Genomic DNA, 16,688 nt, shown 5'->3' on the forward strand with positions numbered 1-16,688 from the left:
GTCTCTGCCGCTTCACCAAACCACACGATCTCCTTCCTCAGTCAATCTGATTCCATATTTACTTTCCCTAAGGACCTCTCTCCTGCAGCCACTGTCCTTGGTATTTGTGCTCTGTTCTGACAACCGTCAGAGATGGTTTGCCAACAAAAGATCCATCCAGGGCTGACCACTGACCCATGTGCTGCCTGCTCCTCACTATCACAGCTACGACCACTGGAAGGAGTCTCCCTGAGAGAACGTATTTGTGATGGAATTTGTGATGAATTTGTTCATTTTTTGTTGCCTCTTTTCCTTCTTCTTTTCTTGTGTGAGAAGGTAGAGAGGCTTTTTATTTTTGTAATCAACTAGAGATCCAGATCTGTTTTTCTCTGTATACAGTGATTACTCATTATTCTTTTTTTTTCTACAAGAATTGCATTTTTAGTAATTAAATAAACACAGGAAACCTGGAGTTCAGAGATTGTTTTTTGATACTTGATAGTAAGAATAAAAACCACATGTACTGTAAAATTTTCAAGACAAAGAATGCAGCTTGGTGGTCTCCACAGGTACCATAAAACACACAGGACTGAGCATAATATATTTAATGTTCTGTTATTTCTGATGAGTGTCAAGTCTGAGCTTCATCTGGGGTGTCCCATCTGGAGAATGAAAATGATCCTAAATTGAGTGCTTCTATGTCCACTTGATATTAAATAAAGGTTATATACAAAAACATAGAGACTTTTTTTAAGAAGCCCTTCTTTGAGAATGTTCTGGCTTGATTATTTACAGCATAATCTCCTTCCATACCACCTGTGACCATTTACTTATGAAATAGTTGCAGCTGTGGAAATCACAGGAGTTCACCTTCTATACATTTTTTCTTTAAAGTAAATGGAAACTGCTTCCCAAGGTGCTACACTGTAAGATTCAGATTCTTGCCACCACAGCTCAAATAGCACAGAGTGATTTCCATATGCTGTTATTTCATTGTATTTATTCACATGATACTTGTATTAAATCAGTGTTTCTCTTCTTATTAACTAAATACATCAGGAGTGGCTACTACCCTGAATATACTTTAAAAAATGAAAGCCCTGGACATCAATATCTTCCCTTTGTTATGATGCCCAAAGTTACGGCATTTCTTCATGTATATATGTTGCACATAATTTGCAACAGAAATCAACAGGAGAATTGTAACAATATACATTCAAAGGATGACATAGCCACATGACCATTTTTTTTTTACTTGATTATCTAACTTATCTTCCTCTGGTGCAACTCTACCATAAGGTATTAATTAAAAACTAATAAAAATTTCCAAATGAGCTATAAATAAAATCAATGCTGGTATTTATACTCATGTCATTCTATCCTACTCTTTCCTCCTAAAACCAGCAAATCTAACATCTCTAAGACTACTTAGAATCCCTTCACCATTTAGATGGTGACTTTGCAAATTGTTGCATGACATTATTTATAAACATATTCACTGCTTTTATTTATTGTCTAACTAAACTCCCTCAAGGGAGTCGACAGCTCCTCCTAATTTGATGACACTAAACTGAGAGGAGTTGACGACTCCCTTGAGGGCAGAGAGTCCTCAGCAAATCAGAGGGATGGGCTATCACCAACTGTATGAAGCTGAACAAGGGCAAGTGCTGGATTCTGCACCTGGGATGGGGCAACCCTGGCTGTGTGTACAGACTGGGGAACAAGAGGCTGGAGAGAAACCCTGAGGAAAGGGACGTGGGGGGTCCTGGTCAATGACAACCTGATTATGAGTCAGCAGTGCCCTGGCAGCCAGGAGGGCCAACTGTGTCCTGGGGGCATCAGGAAAAGCATCACCAGCTGGTCAGGGGAAGGGATTGTCTCACTCTGCTCTGCTCTGCACTGGTGCAGCCTCACCTTGAATATTGTGTGCAGGTTTGGGCACCACAATATAAAAAAGATACAAAGCTATTAAAGAGTGTCCAAAGGAGGGCAACAAAGATGGTGAAGGGTCTGGAGGGGAAGCCGTGTGAGGAGCAGCTGAGGTCACTTGGTTTGTTCAGCCTGGAGAAGAGGAGACTGAGGAGAGGCCTCATTTGGGTCTTCCACATCCTCATGAGGGGAGGTGGAGGAGCAGACACTGATTCCTTCTCTTTGGCGACCAGTGACAAGACCCAAGGAAACAGCATGAAACTGAATCAGGGGAGATATAGGTTGGATATCAGAAAAAGATTATTCACCCCAAGGGTGGTTGGGCACTGGAACAGGCTCCCCAGGGCAGTGGTCACAGCACCAAGCCTGACAGAGTTCAAGAAGTGTTTGGAGAACACTCTCAGGCACATGGTGTGACTCTTGGGATGTCCTGTACAGGGCCAGGAGCTGGACTCGATGATTCTTGTGGGTCCCTTCCAATCCAGCATATTCCATGATTCTATGATTCTAAAAGTCCATTTCAATGGTTTCAGAAAGAAGTTGAAAGATGCAGAAATATGCTTGAATCCATAAAGGAGGCATATTTCTTAACGTTTTTTACTTGGTATTTCTTTCTATGGATGCTTTGTCTTACACTGCCAGTTGATCATTTTTGCATAGATCCACATGGAATGCCCTTTACTAAATTAAATGTTCTCCAATATTCCTTACTGCTTTGACGACATTTCCAGACTCTTAATGTATGCTGCTTGTCCTTAGAAAATTGCCCAAAAATCAATGCTATTCACATTTCATCTGTATTAGTACCTTTGGTTTTTACAGAAATCAAAAGTTAGGTTTGTTGTTTTGAAGCTCTTCTGGTTGGAGCAATAAAGTATTTTAACACACCCCCTTGGAAAACATCATACATTTCAGGTGATTTTGGATACTGGGGCAGAGGTGGAAGAGAGCAGAGAGGGAGAAGGTGGGTCTGCCTGGTAAATAGGCTACAGGCACTATGATGATTGTGCTGTGCTTTCAGGTTTATCTGCCACTATGAACTTCCTATGCTTTTGTACAACTACTTGCACTTTTTGAATATGATGTTTAAGGAATTTTGTTGTGCCTTTAATAATGGCTATATTCCTTTTTCTGCTACCATCTTCCCTGTCACAAGTCTGTGCCACATGCTTTTCCTTACCCCAGTATTTCACACTACAAATAAAATGCTTTTGCCGTGGTCTGAAATGAGTCACCTATTAACAGATTACAGCTGTATTCATTAGCTCTGCATCTGTGGAAATCACAGGGGTCAGCACACCCGAACTGCAAGGGATGAGTTTCACCCTGGGAAAACCACCTTCCCGATAAAGGTGCCTTCCCAGGACAAGACAGGCTTGGCTTGGGGGAGGGTGAGCAGGGTCTGAACTCACAGCACCAGCCCATGGTGAGAGTTTGGGCTTCAGTGTCAGTCTGAAGTTTAGCACTGCACTGCCCAAACCCAGCACGTCGTGGCTCATACTGACCCAGACCTACTAAGCCTGGCTTGACCTAGCTGATTGTTCCAGATGTATTTTGATGTGTCTGTACAGTACTTGGCTCCAATTTACCACTGTGGGACAAATGCAAATGGTCTATACAAAATACAGCTCTGTTTTCCTCCTCTCTTTATCGTGAGGATCAGTTTCCTCTGAGAAGTTTACAGTTCCAATTAACAGCTACATGGCTGACAAATATCTTTGTCAAATCATTAGGGCTTAAGCTCACAAGCCCTGTAACTTCAACAGAGAGATTTTTTAAAACCAAAAGTCTATTAGCACTTGCAGCACTGCTTCAGACAGTTTGAAACCTTCATTACCTTTGACAACAGCAAGTCTAGGAATGTAAGCATGTCAAAGTAAGGATACCAAAGTGGTATGGTTTTCATCACAACGGTAACTTAAATATAAGTTTAACACATCAAAACAAGATTGTATGCTGCCTTCCCATGTTTCATTTTAAATAAAACACTCAAACACTGAGATTAAATCATGAGATGGCTTTAAAAACCCTGGGCAACACACTTGAAGGCAACACCACACCAGAGAAGGAGTTTCTGCAGGATGGCTGTGAAGTGCTTCTCCTCACCTCCTGCCCAGGGGTGGGACTGGCTGGCAGCACAAGGCTGGAATTAAGAGTATTTCTATCTACTTCCTTCTTAGACCAGGGAAAACACAAGAGACAGATTGTCACTCCAATCTGTTTTTGAAACACGGCAGTAGCAGCTACCACAAAGCCTTTGTTTAGCTCTTCCCTTTTATCAAATGCATGAGGAAATACACAGCACATTAAATTGAGCTCATAAAATGGGGCTTTTCACTTATCATATCTGAGTTCATAAGCATAAAGATACAGTACACACATTTTTTTATCCCAAGTGGGTAACAGTTTCTTATTGCTTATAAAATAAAGGCTCAGCAGTGCCTAAAAGCCACAAGTGAGACTGAGTCCATGTCATGTGTTTGTCAACACTCAGTAACAGCGAGTTTCTTCTTCAAACTGAGTGTGTGCACACACATGCACGTTTGTCAGCAGGGTCAAAATTCAAAGCAAGTATTTCAGATTAGCTCTGCCTTTTTTTCATCTCTGGATGCTCACACCTATGCCAACCACCTCTTGCATTCGTAATTAACACATTCATAAATATTACATTTTTAATTTGAAGGAAGAAGCGTGTATGAGAAAAGAAACAATATTTTATACTCTACTACTCTGCTGCAACATGGGGAACAAATGATTGACTTATCCTTGTGAAGACTTATTAGCTTAACTCAGACTTCTGACAGACAGCAATTAAAAGCTAAATGTCTCATAATTTCTTAATATTTAACAAATACAAATTCTGTAAACAATCAACACTCCTATCAGCCGAGAAATACATTTTTTTGTGTTTTAATCTGACATAGTTAAAGTGCAGACTCCTGAATGCAATATGTACTTTTACAAGATTTAAGCCATCTGAATGCAAAATTTGGGTATATAGTGAATACATAATTCATGTTTACAAATAAATGTGACACAAATCTCTGTTATTCATGCTGAAATCAAGATCCATTTAGGCATGCAATATGTAAACTGATGATCAGTGACACGCAGCTCCTATTGTCACTTCTTAGGACCTTTGTACAGTTCTGACATTATAAACAGCAGGTGCAGGGAAAAAAGCATAGAGGTAATTAACATAAAATTATATTACATTATGCCATCACCCAACAGGTGTACTAGCAGGTGATCTTTCTAATTATAATGCACTCCAACATTTTCAGGGCTATTATTCCTTCTACATAAAAACCTGTGAATACAAACCATTTTTACCTCATTGCACAGAGGGTAATAGCCATGGCACAGTAATTGGAACATCCAATATTAATTCTCTGAATGCTCTTCTTTGTTGTACACTTTTGGAAAAAAATCAAATGTAGGAAGATTAAAGTAAGTCCCTATGTTAATATAGTTAGGCCTTTAAACTAATCCATCTGATTTCTTTGCAGCAGGGCTGATACCCTACAGCTCCTGTTGTCTCCGGTTCATAGCCAAGAGTTTTTTACAACCTCTGGGAAAACATGAAGAATGAAGGGAAAAGGAAGTTGAACAAGAAGCTCTGGTTCAACTTCATCCTGATGATCTGAGGTGCTATTTATGTCCATTTTATAACTACTCTTCAAGAAAACCAACATTTTCAACAACTAAAAGAAAATACTCTGCAATGGCAATAATAACATCTTTAATAACAACAAAAAACCCAACATATTTCCCTGCCCCTGTCTTGTAAAGAAACAAGTCTCAAAGAAGATAGCTGGAAGTACTTCAACCTAAGGAACTAACCCACAGTTGAATTTCACGTGGATTCAATATGAAGGCTGCTGGGATCCCATGACAGATAGAAAATTTGTTATATATGATATATGAGTAAGTCCAAAGTAAGTAATTCACTTACAAAATTTTGCACTTGGGAAAAAAACCCAAAACCTTGAGGGAAGTTCACAGATTTCTTTCAGAGCTTTTAAAAATGGACAGTTTAACTGGCAACCTTCAACTTTCACGAAGCCTCAGTTTATAATTACAATACCACAGAATTAGCATCATTTTATTATTGAGCTAAGTGGTTTTTTTTACATCACTCACCACCGCCATCTATGCTATTTTTGACTGATGCCATACCTACAGTTGACAAGAACTCAGGACACCAGTAGCCACTGGAACTTTCAGGAAGCCTCCAAAAGTGGATTAGCTGCTGCCAGCATAGAAAACAAACTTTGTGAAATATCAAAATAAGGTTACTTACTGAATACCAAGCACAAAAGTAGCAATTTGTGTAGTGGTGATGAAAGAGGAAACTCACCAAACAGGCTGCAAACAATACATTTTTTTTTCAGAATCATCCCTGCCTCTGTCTACACAGCAACATGAACCCCCTATATTTAAATTCATCTTCTGTCTGGCATTTTTCTATAATAGGAGCAGATATTTCTGATTTTCAAAGTGTGATTCCTCTGTCCTCCTCCAGTCAAGTCCCTCTTAATATGTTTGTCTTTCTTGTTACCTCCCCCAATCCAGCCTCCTTCATTCACCCACACCATACTGTCCTCCTGCTGCTGGAACAACTTGTTCCAAAGACTCTTACTCAACTGGCATCAATTCCCCAACTCCTGGCTTCTTTCCTGATTCCTCATTGATTCCACAGCTACGCCGTGGATCATTCAAGGTACTTAAGTCTGAGATCTGCTTAATTCAGTGCCTGACTTTCATCTGATAAGCATTATGTCACAGGGGCTTTGACAGGGCTTAATAATGGGGTCCAGTGGGTCACTTGCATGTGTGTACGAATTACCTGTGCCAGTATTGTGGCCAAACTTTTCCTGTTACCTGAGAAACATTAAAAAAAAAATTTCCCCAAAACCACTGCTACAGGCCCTGATAATACATGAGGAAAACCCCTGCTACCTTCAGATGACTCCAATCTGTACTGCTCCCACTGCTTGAGAACAGGGCAAAGTTCTGTTGAATACAGTCCAAGTACTTTCCTCATTTCCTTACAGAGAATTCTTCTCCAACACAAAGTACTTTCCCCAGGTCCATTTAGTTCTCAGCCCATGGTTTTTCTCTATATTGTTCCTTCATCTTTTCTTCCTCTTTTTCCACTCTAGGATTTTCTATTCCATTTTTACCCATAGTCTAAGTTCTCCCTATGCATTGTCTGTGCCCTCCCCTTCTTAGTCCATCAGCCACAGAACTGTATTGACTTCCCCAGCCAAAACCATTTCTCCCTTTATATTTGATGTGTCTTCTGCTTTCCATGTCCTTCTGTCAGGTCTAGATCAACTCCTGCTTTTATTCTAGGCAGGCAACTTCCTTCTCATAACCATGATTGCAGAAGGGGTTGTCATCAGGAACAGCAGACAGCTCCTTGCTTTCAGACCAAACGCTGTGATGACACAGAAACTCTTGTTTGTACGAAGCCTTTTCACTGTGCACACAATTAGGAGTTTTTATCTACAAAAATTTAATAGACTTCACTCAGTAATTATTAATCACAGTTATCTAAATATTTTAATGCCGTTTTATTTGTGTCAGGAAAGGACCAACAGTTAAGAGATTTATCAGGAATGGATCAACTGCAGTCAAACATCAGCTACGACTGGGCAACTGGTCTTGTTGATGGGGCAGCAACACAAACAACACAACTTCAGTTTACTGGGGCTTTGAACCCTGTCTAATGTGACAGGTTCATTAAGAAGTTAGGAGATAATGATACACTTAGAAATTAAAGAAACTGTGAAATATGTGCAAAGCTAGTAAGAAAATGGTAGTCATAGAATGGATATCACTGTCAGATTGGAAATAAAACTAAACAGAATTCCACTGAGGACCATCCTTTATTCAACATAATTAAATATTTTACCTTTGAAACACGAATTTGAGACAGCAAAGCTGAGACAGATTATGTAGAAGAAGCTAGAGATTAATATTAGAATTCAAAATTGTCCCAACAACTTGGAGAAATGGTCTGAAAAAAACTGTAAGCAATTCAGTAAAGGCAAGTTCAGGGCTGTGTGTTCAGGCAGCAACAAGGAATGGCACAACTATGGACAGGAGATGAATGACAATGCAGTACCAGAGAATCACAGAATATTCTGAGCTGGAAGGGACCCACACTGATTATTGAGTACAACTCCTAGTTTTGAGAGAGGGGAGGCATTGTGGATGATGAATATGTCAACAATGTAATGCCTCTGCAAAAAAGGCAAACAACATACCACAGTGTATAAAGAAAATTAGCCATAAGAGCAGGGAGATAATGCTTCCACTCTATCCAGGAAAGCCCCCACTAAAGTACTGTGCTCCACTTTGGGCACTAAGTTCTTAAGAAATACGTGGATCAGATGGAGAGAAGGCAGAGGACAGCAGAAGGAATGATCAGATATCTAGAAAACATGATCTAGACAGAAAGCTTAAATCAACTAAGACAGCTTTGCACAGGCAAAAATAAAATAGAGATACGTTCTAAGAAAGAGGTGAAAGGTGCAGAAGTACACTGGAAACAGGGTAGTAAGTCTTGCACTTTAAGCAAAGAAAGGAAAATTTAGGCAAGACATGAGGAAAGAATTTGTCATAGTACAGACAGATAAGACACTTCAGACAGAATGCCAAAAGTCTCCAAGAGAGGCCATGGAATGATTAGATTTTTAGAGGAAGCACAGATGCACATTTGTCACAACTGAGCCTGAGTTTTGGAAGAGAAGCAGTCTAGATGAGAGCCCCCCCAAAATTCCTTCCAATTCTGTTTTCTAAGGTTTTTCTCTGACCCAATGCACTGGATCAATAAATAAGGCAGAGCAACTATTACACGGATCGCTGGAATGGCAGATAAGAGCAGAAGGACATGATGCACTGTAATTCTAATGGCATGTATATGCATTACTGTAATGCTTTATGCCAGTGCTTTGTATTGACAGTCACAGCATGAAACAGCAGCATAAACCATTTGGAAAAACCTGCTACACTTGGAAATGGCCCAGGAATTCTTATATGTAACACAGCCATTACAGAAAAAAATGTCCTTAGCAGACCATCAGAGAACCAATTACTTCCTGTCTTTGCATCAAGGATCAGAAAAATTCTCCAATCCTTGACTGAAGGAAGAAGAACAGGACACTCTTAACAGGAAGACATTTAGAATAAAATTCTAATACAGAGCATGGGAAGTCAGACAAAAGAATTGTAAAATACCATCTTTGAGGCTTCAACCTTTCACATTCATCTAAAAAAGTAAATACTCTACAGGCCCTTCTGACTTCAGCATGGATCTCCATGGGCAGAAAGCTGTGTCCACATAGACAATGGAGGATTAAGAGCCCCTTGCATGGGTCTCAACAAAGAAAACTCCAATTGTATACACTCTTCACAAGTCAGTGCAATTAAAAAAAAAAAAAGGCAACTGAAAGAACAACCACCTGTAACATACAAAGACATTTATCAACACCAAAACATACAGAGTTTTAGATACACATAAATCACTAATATTGAGTCAAACTTATAAACTCAAGAGACAACCTCCTACAGCTACAGAAATGATATTCTACTTTTCCTGTTTTGCATTTGTATACACATATATACATACATATACATATGCATATATCTGCATGCTACAGCCTGTCAGTGTCACCCAAGCTATGAAATTCTATAGACAGCTTTTGCTCATAAATCTAGAAGACACTTTTTCTTTCAGTAGAACAAACCCTTAATCTGGTTTCAATGAGTTGTAAAAGACAGCTCCTGTGATTCACCCCCTCCCCTCAACAGAAGCACTGCTTGTTAATCCAGCAGGAAATAACATTTGCCAGGATTGACAGCTGTGGATTTGTATTCAATTCCCAAATTAAAAACCAATGACAGGGCCTAGTTCAATGGAGATGTCAAGCAAAATAAAGAAAGTAAAAATCCTGCTGCTTTCTCTGTAAAATACAAACATACATACATTTTGGATAACAATACTAAAAGCTGGGAATGAGATATAATAGGATTAAAGCTGTGTGCAAAGTTTCTCTTGAGGGGTTTTGCCCCCCCCAACTCACATTTTGTATTTTTCCACTTACATATTAAAATTTCCTCTTACTCCTAATAAATGTTTTAAAATGTGTTTAAAACCTATTTCAATAACTATTTGAAACTCTGCAAAAATATAATGTAAAATTTTCACAGTCAAATCAGCAAAATCTTCATATATAACAGTAATTACTGTCCAATTAAAAGAAGGTTTAATCACAAACCAAATATTATGAAGAGATCTAATGGCACAGTTCTCATTCTTCTGCAAAGTCATGTTAAAGGTTAATCAGAGAGCATCTTGGGCAGTTTCTACTGTTAATCAGAATAATAAGAATCAGAGATGGAAAACACCAGATATAGTAAAGAAGCATTGTTTTCTAGTGCTGTAACAAACTGATTTGAAGAGCCAAATGCAACTTTTCCCAGTTCTAACAGTCTTTGGAATAAGTCACAATAGTATGATTCTTCCTGTGAATTCAATCCCATAATTATGAGTTTATAATTCCTTAAGTCTCTGTGAATACTCCTCTCACTTGCTGAAAATTACACCTTTTATGTACTTTCAGACATCCACGTTCCTCCAACACACTGCTTAAATAAGGGAAGAGGGAACATTCAGGACACTGCAGCAACCTGTGAAACAACGAAATGCAGAGGGGTTTAACTTTTTACTGCTGTTTACCTGTAAGAAGTGATCCTCCTCAGGTCTGCAGCAGAAACGTGATAGCCACACTCTTCCAGGACTTCCTCACATGCAATTTCTTCTAAAGAAAGGTCTGGTTTGTCCACAATGCCAGCACAGAGTTCATAGGTCACTCCAACCGCAGCAGGTAAAGGATCCTCCAGGCAAGAGAACTTCTCCTTGTCCTGATTCTGAAAGACTTGAGGATGATGCCTTTCTACTTCACACATATAAACAGCTTTAAAAAAACCCCCAAAACACAAAAGAAAAAGAAACAAGGGGGGTATATTAGTTTATTCATATTAAATAGAAAAAAGGGTGGTACACAAATTTTGCCTGGAAATTTATAACCATAAGAGCACTTGAGAGTAACAAGGAATTCAGCTGTGTTATCTATTAAAATAATGACACACCGAAACTGGAATTTTAAAGAACAAAGGTTCTCTTGCCATGTTTGTAAAATTCTTCTTTAAGCTGTATCTGTGCTTACATCATCTGGAACGGATTCATGAACACCTTAAAATAAATAAAAATTGAAAAAGGAAGCTAGTTCATCCAAGAAATTCAAGTGCCAGAAGTGCCATACAGCTTCCATTTGTTGGGCAATGTGGATATCAGGATTTAATTTAAACTATGCAGTTATTTCACAGAAAAGTTGGGTTGCACATTAAGTACCATGTGCACAATGATAAGTCTTTCAGCCTGTCAATTCAGCTGTTATTTAGAAAGGATATGAAAAGCATTTATGTTTGTTTGAAAAAAAAAAAATTCTCTTTTGAACATATAGTTCCTTGCACAGATTCCTGTGTGGAGTCTAAAAAAGACTTCTTGAATTTATCTACAAACAGCTGCCACTGTAATGCACTCCTAAAGAAAGTGCAAATGCCAGATTTTAGTTCTTATTTAAGCAAAACTCTCACTGATGTCAACAGAAATTTTGCCTGAGTGAGAACTGCAGGGTTGGATGTTAACACTGACAACTCAAGATCACTGTAACTTTAACTTACAGGTATAAACCCACTTGTTTCTTCTTTGAAATTTCCTTACGTCTATCCCCTTGCTTTTCATGAAGTTACCACGAGGCTGTTACAAACCACCCTGAATAAAATTATTTTAAAGTCTGAGACTATTTTCATTCCATTAAAATATTTTACATGCATATTTCACATACGCATAACATCGTTTTCAAATGAGTTTACCTTTTATTTCCCATTCTAAATCTCACAGAACTGGTATATAAGAACTCAAGTTTAATTGACAGCTTTTTGTCCTTCCAGGTACTGGATTTGGCTTGTTATTTCTTAAAACAAGGTCTATAGAGAAGTGAAGTTGCTTAACAGTAAAGTACTACAGTAACTTCTTAAGACCCTGGTCTCTGAGGCAGAGTCTACACTCCAGAAATCAGTGCCTAGGCTCCTTCTGCAATGCTCATTTTGACACCTCAGAAATGAAGAATACCAAGATCAGCACTTGAAAGGGAGATGTCCAGATCAGTCCATTGCCCAAAACCTAATCTTTCTCCAGAAGTTAGAACTTTGAAAGCTGCTTGTCTTAGGGACATCCAGGCCTTTCAATCAAACAGGTAAGGACAGGAGCCTCCATTTCCACTTGAAAGACATGACTAGAGCTCAGTTTTCTTTTTAAAATGCAGCGTGAAGCCAGAAAAGAAAAAATATTCCCTTCCAACTCTAAGGGACAGATCCCTGAAGGGTGTCTATTGTCATTACTCCAAAAATTTCTAAAAGCTATGACAATTACCATAAATGACAACCACGTCCAAGATTTCTCTGAGATGAGCCAAATCCTCTCAAAGTTTTATTTCTATTTTAGTACTGATGTATCCATACAAGAAAATAAAAAAGGAACAACACATGCATCCCATTAAAAGCCCTGGGCATCAAAACAGGATGCAGGTAAGAGTGTAGGGTACAGAAATATGAAATTGTGACTGACTAACCCTCTATTATAAGTCTGTTGTACCATTGAAACCCATCCTGTCATTCCATCAGGCACCTGCCATTCCCCTTCTCCCTCAGCACAACTGGGCTCCACGTAGATCAAAACCTACATTCCTAGAAGGACCTAATCCAGCAGTCCTCTTCAGAGCAAAGTCCTGAGATATGGCGACACTTAAAGCCCAGTAACAGCTTTTCTCTGCAGATAAGGAAGAAAAGAAGCAATACTAGCCACTTCTGTGAGAATCCAAATATTAGAGCATTCACCAAGGAGTCTGATTATGAATTTAATATCACTTGGCTCGCAAAGATTCAAACTCAGTTTGTCTCTCATAGATAAGCAAAGCCTAGAAAACCAATCTGCCTGCTTGGGAACAGAGTTTCCCATACCTCTCCTGAAGGTGTAAAATGGACTGCACAAGTGATGCACTGGGTGATAAAGAGTTTGGAGAGCAGAAATCACAAGAAAGAGCTCAGCTCCCAGCACAGTCACCCATCCACCAGTCCTGTGCCAGATTGCTCTCATCTTCCAATGGCTTGTGCTTCTCTGGTAGAAACTGCCACTTTGTCATCACCAGGCAGTCTCCTCCACGGTCAGATGGACACATGCCATAAGCAGCAGCAGCATGAACTCCCAAGCTGTGCCAGGAGAAGTTCAAGTTGGACATCAGGGAGAATTACTTCATTACATTATTTAGTGCTATGGTTTAGTTGACAAGGTGGTGTTCAGTCAAAGGTTAGACTTGATGATCTTGGAGGTCTTTTCCAACCTTACTGACTCCGTGATTCTACAACTCAAACAACTGTCTGGCCCTTGTTAAACATATTGACTACTCACCCTGGAGCTACTCAGCTGTAAAAAGTCTCAGAGTGGGAACTTCAGTAGAACTGATACACTTGCCTTCCTTTCTGCAAGCTGGGACAAAGGATAGATGTCTCAACCAAACTCAGCAAATAAGATCACAACTGTTATTCAAAGCAGCCTTGTCAGGTGACTTATACAAGGACTTGTTTGCTATCCAAGAGGAAGAACAGTACAGACTGAGGAGTCAGTGGAGTTTGGCTGATTGGGGAATGTATGCTAGCTCCTCTCTAAATTTCTGAATTCTCTTTTATAGCACTGGTGGTTTGCACCTCCTGAAATGGAACATGGCTTATTATTCAAATCTTTGATACTGTTTATTTTAAGTCAATAGAAAACCAAACATCACAACCCACTGAAAGGGCATTATACTTACAGTGATAAAAACCAGGATGCGTGTTCATAGGTGCTACCCCCGCCCTTCCCTGGAACATATAATTTTATTATACTGGAAAATGGGTGGTCAATTGACTACCTAAATAAGAATTGCCCAAGACCTTTGCCAATCAGTCACAAGTAAGGAACTGATATGGAAACTACTGCGATATGCATGTAACTTTCTTCTCTCTGCTCCACCCAAATGTGTGATTTCATGATCATTCAAGATGATCTAAGCCCAGAGTACACTGAAAAATATGGTCCTGCCTCACTGTGTGCTCCTGCCACCCCTCAAGTCAGCATGAATGAACTCCTTCAGGCCAGTCAGGTGAGCTGCCTAGTCCTCAAAACTTTCTGTTTGCAGCCATCCAGGACCTGTGGTGTCACTGCATAAGGGAATGGGGTGGGAACGTACAGGCAAGGAGGGATGACTGCCTTTACAAGCATCACAGACATCAGTGGGAAAACTCGACCACAACACCACAGCCCGAGGAAAGGCCAGCACATGTCACCCAGCACACGTGCAGGGGACGTGCCTGGTGAGCGAGCGGCAGCTGTTCGCTCACAAGCAAGGAGCTGTTGCCTTCCTGGTGGGACCCTGGTAGGATCCAGCAATGAGAAAAGCCCCAGCCTTTGTTTTTGCTTTGTGGAACAGGCACCAAGGCAGACAATAACCATGGAATGGAAATATAATGATAATTACAGGAATATGAGTAATGTCAGGGCATGGCTGTGATCACTGAACTGCTATAGGGCATCTGACTGGTCACTGTCCCTAAGGGCAGGTTTCTGAGCAGCTCCAGCCTCTGGAATGGTTTAGCTCCAGGAATAGTCCAGTTTTTTGAGGCTGATTTGACACTTCTATACAGATAATGTAATGAATTTTTTCTGCTGAAGTTTAGCTGCTTAGTAGACATGTATATGTATATATATATATATGCACATGCATGAAGGTTTCTGCCTAAGATTGCCTCGAAGAGAGCAACAGCTACAGGAGCCATTTTATTTGGCTGTCAAATAAAAGACATTGGATTATTGACAAACAAATAAACACTTTCTAACAGTCAATTAACACTTCCTGAGACACATGCACTGCCAGTGCAACAGTGCTGCACAGCACTGGAGAGGCTGTCCATCGCTGGCAGTAAGAAAGGGCAGTGTGACACTACCCTGAAAAGTTTCCTATAAAGTCTACCATGAACAGTCTTGAAACAGTCTCTTAGCAACAGTCAGTGAAATATCTTGTGATTTCTTTTAATTAACATGCAGAGAATATGCATTTCCTTTAAATTCCAGAAAGTAAATATTACTTTGAATTCAAATAACTGATATAAAGACTCAGAAAAAAAAGTATATTAACTTAAATTCATAATAACAACTAGTAAAATGAAGCTGTGTACATACTGATGAAAAATCATACAGTCCTGAATTTCTCTCATTTTAAATTCCCAAGTATACACTGCACAGTAAGACAGTAAAAAAAAGGAATATTTAAGACAAAATTTAAAAAAAAACCCAACACACCAGCTTCTGCTCAGAAGCTGCCTACTAAATACTAGATAGGTCAAGAAGGAACTTCAAATTAAAGCAATTTCTTGCATCGTCATTGTAGAGCTGTTTGTTATTTCATCCAAAAGAGTTCAATAACCAGCCCAAAAGCAGAATGTAAGGCTACCCTGATCACTTGTTTCATCTGTAATGGAAATTTCCCTGGTTAGAAATTCTGACCAACTGAAAAGGACGGGCTATCATAGAAAGAAACAGAATATAGAACAAAGATTTTATCACCACAGATGCACCAACTTTTAACTGCTAAACCCTTAAAAGCTTGCTTCACTACAGAGCAAAAGTAAATCTAAAAAAGAGGATTACCTGGGCGGAACTGCTTCACCAAAACAAAGCACTGCCGGGAAGTATTAAAGATCAGGATTGACACACTGAGGAGGAAGACAAAAAACCAAAAGATCAATGCTTTATGAAGGATTAATGCAGAACTATTAAACTTACATCTTGTGAATTTAATTTTAACTACATAAATACATAGATTTATTACTAAAGGTGCAATGCAGCAAGATGCTTGTCCAAAATCTGTCTAGAGGGATAGATAATGGGTCATGTTCCCAAAGCCCATGAGAATTTACCAAAAATTAAGTCTCTTTTGTCTTCTGCCATGCAAAATAAGCACCAATCAATTCCTTCTTCCCAACAGGAAAAAAAAAAAACCCAAAACTTTCAGTCTAAGAACACTGGTATTACACAGAAAAAAATCCTCAAAATTAAAAGCATTTTCTACTCTTATATCAATCCCAAATTAGGATAGTCAAAATCTTAGGCACAGTCTAGTGTCATTCAGACCAGAGACTTCTGCACAAGCACAGAGCATGTCTCTGTAGCTGCTTGCTGAGCTAAGGCCTTAAACTAGACACCATCCAAGTTCAATTCTGAACAGATTTAAACTAGAAGTAGTTTCAAGTGCTACCACATTAATGGTTCTTTGAAATACCTGCCATGGGGAAACCCGACAGGTTGAGTATTTAGAAATGCTCTAAAAATGTGGAGTACTGATATTCTCTGCACACTCTCATATTTTACTCGTTTAAGAAAATGCAGACAAAAATCTCCCTCCTTAGTTGGTAGCCCACTGCCACCTGCAAAAAACAGTGTATATTTTGCTCATTACCATGGTAGCATTCTCTCATTTGTTATGCCTCACTCTATGCAACTGGAAAGTTAATTCATTATTCTATTAATTCTACAATGGCTTATTCTAACAATGGCATATTTGCAGGGTTGAGTCAAACTTTCAACTTTCCTTGTAAAAGACCTTTATATTTAT

General features: G+C 39.2%; 1 protein-coding gene across 1 annotated transcript in view; it reads right to left on the bottom strand.

Moving 5' to 3' along the window:
- The window catches only part of NUDT14 (nudix hydrolase 14), a 61,520-nt gene that overhangs the window by 4,536 nt on the left and 40,296 nt on the right, over nt 1-16,688 (bottom strand). The window contains exons 3-4 of the mRNA XM_027716658.2: nt 15,725-15,789; nt 10,658-10,895 (exon numbers count right to left, since the gene is read on the bottom strand). Coding sequence (XP_027572459.1) covers nt 10,658-10,895; nt 15,725-15,789 — 303 coding nt within the window. The remainder of the gene's footprint in view (nt 1-10,657; nt 10,896-15,724; nt 15,790-16,688) is intronic.

This window comes from Pipra filicauda, unplaced genomic scaffold (assembly GCF_003945595.2).
Source record: "Pipra filicauda isolate LSUMZ 115617 unplaced genomic scaffold, ASM394559v2 scaffold151_size3305965_pilon, whole genome shotgun sequence".
Taxonomy (NCBI): domain Eukaryota; kingdom Metazoa; phylum Chordata; class Aves; order Passeriformes; family Pipridae; genus Pipra; species Pipra filicauda.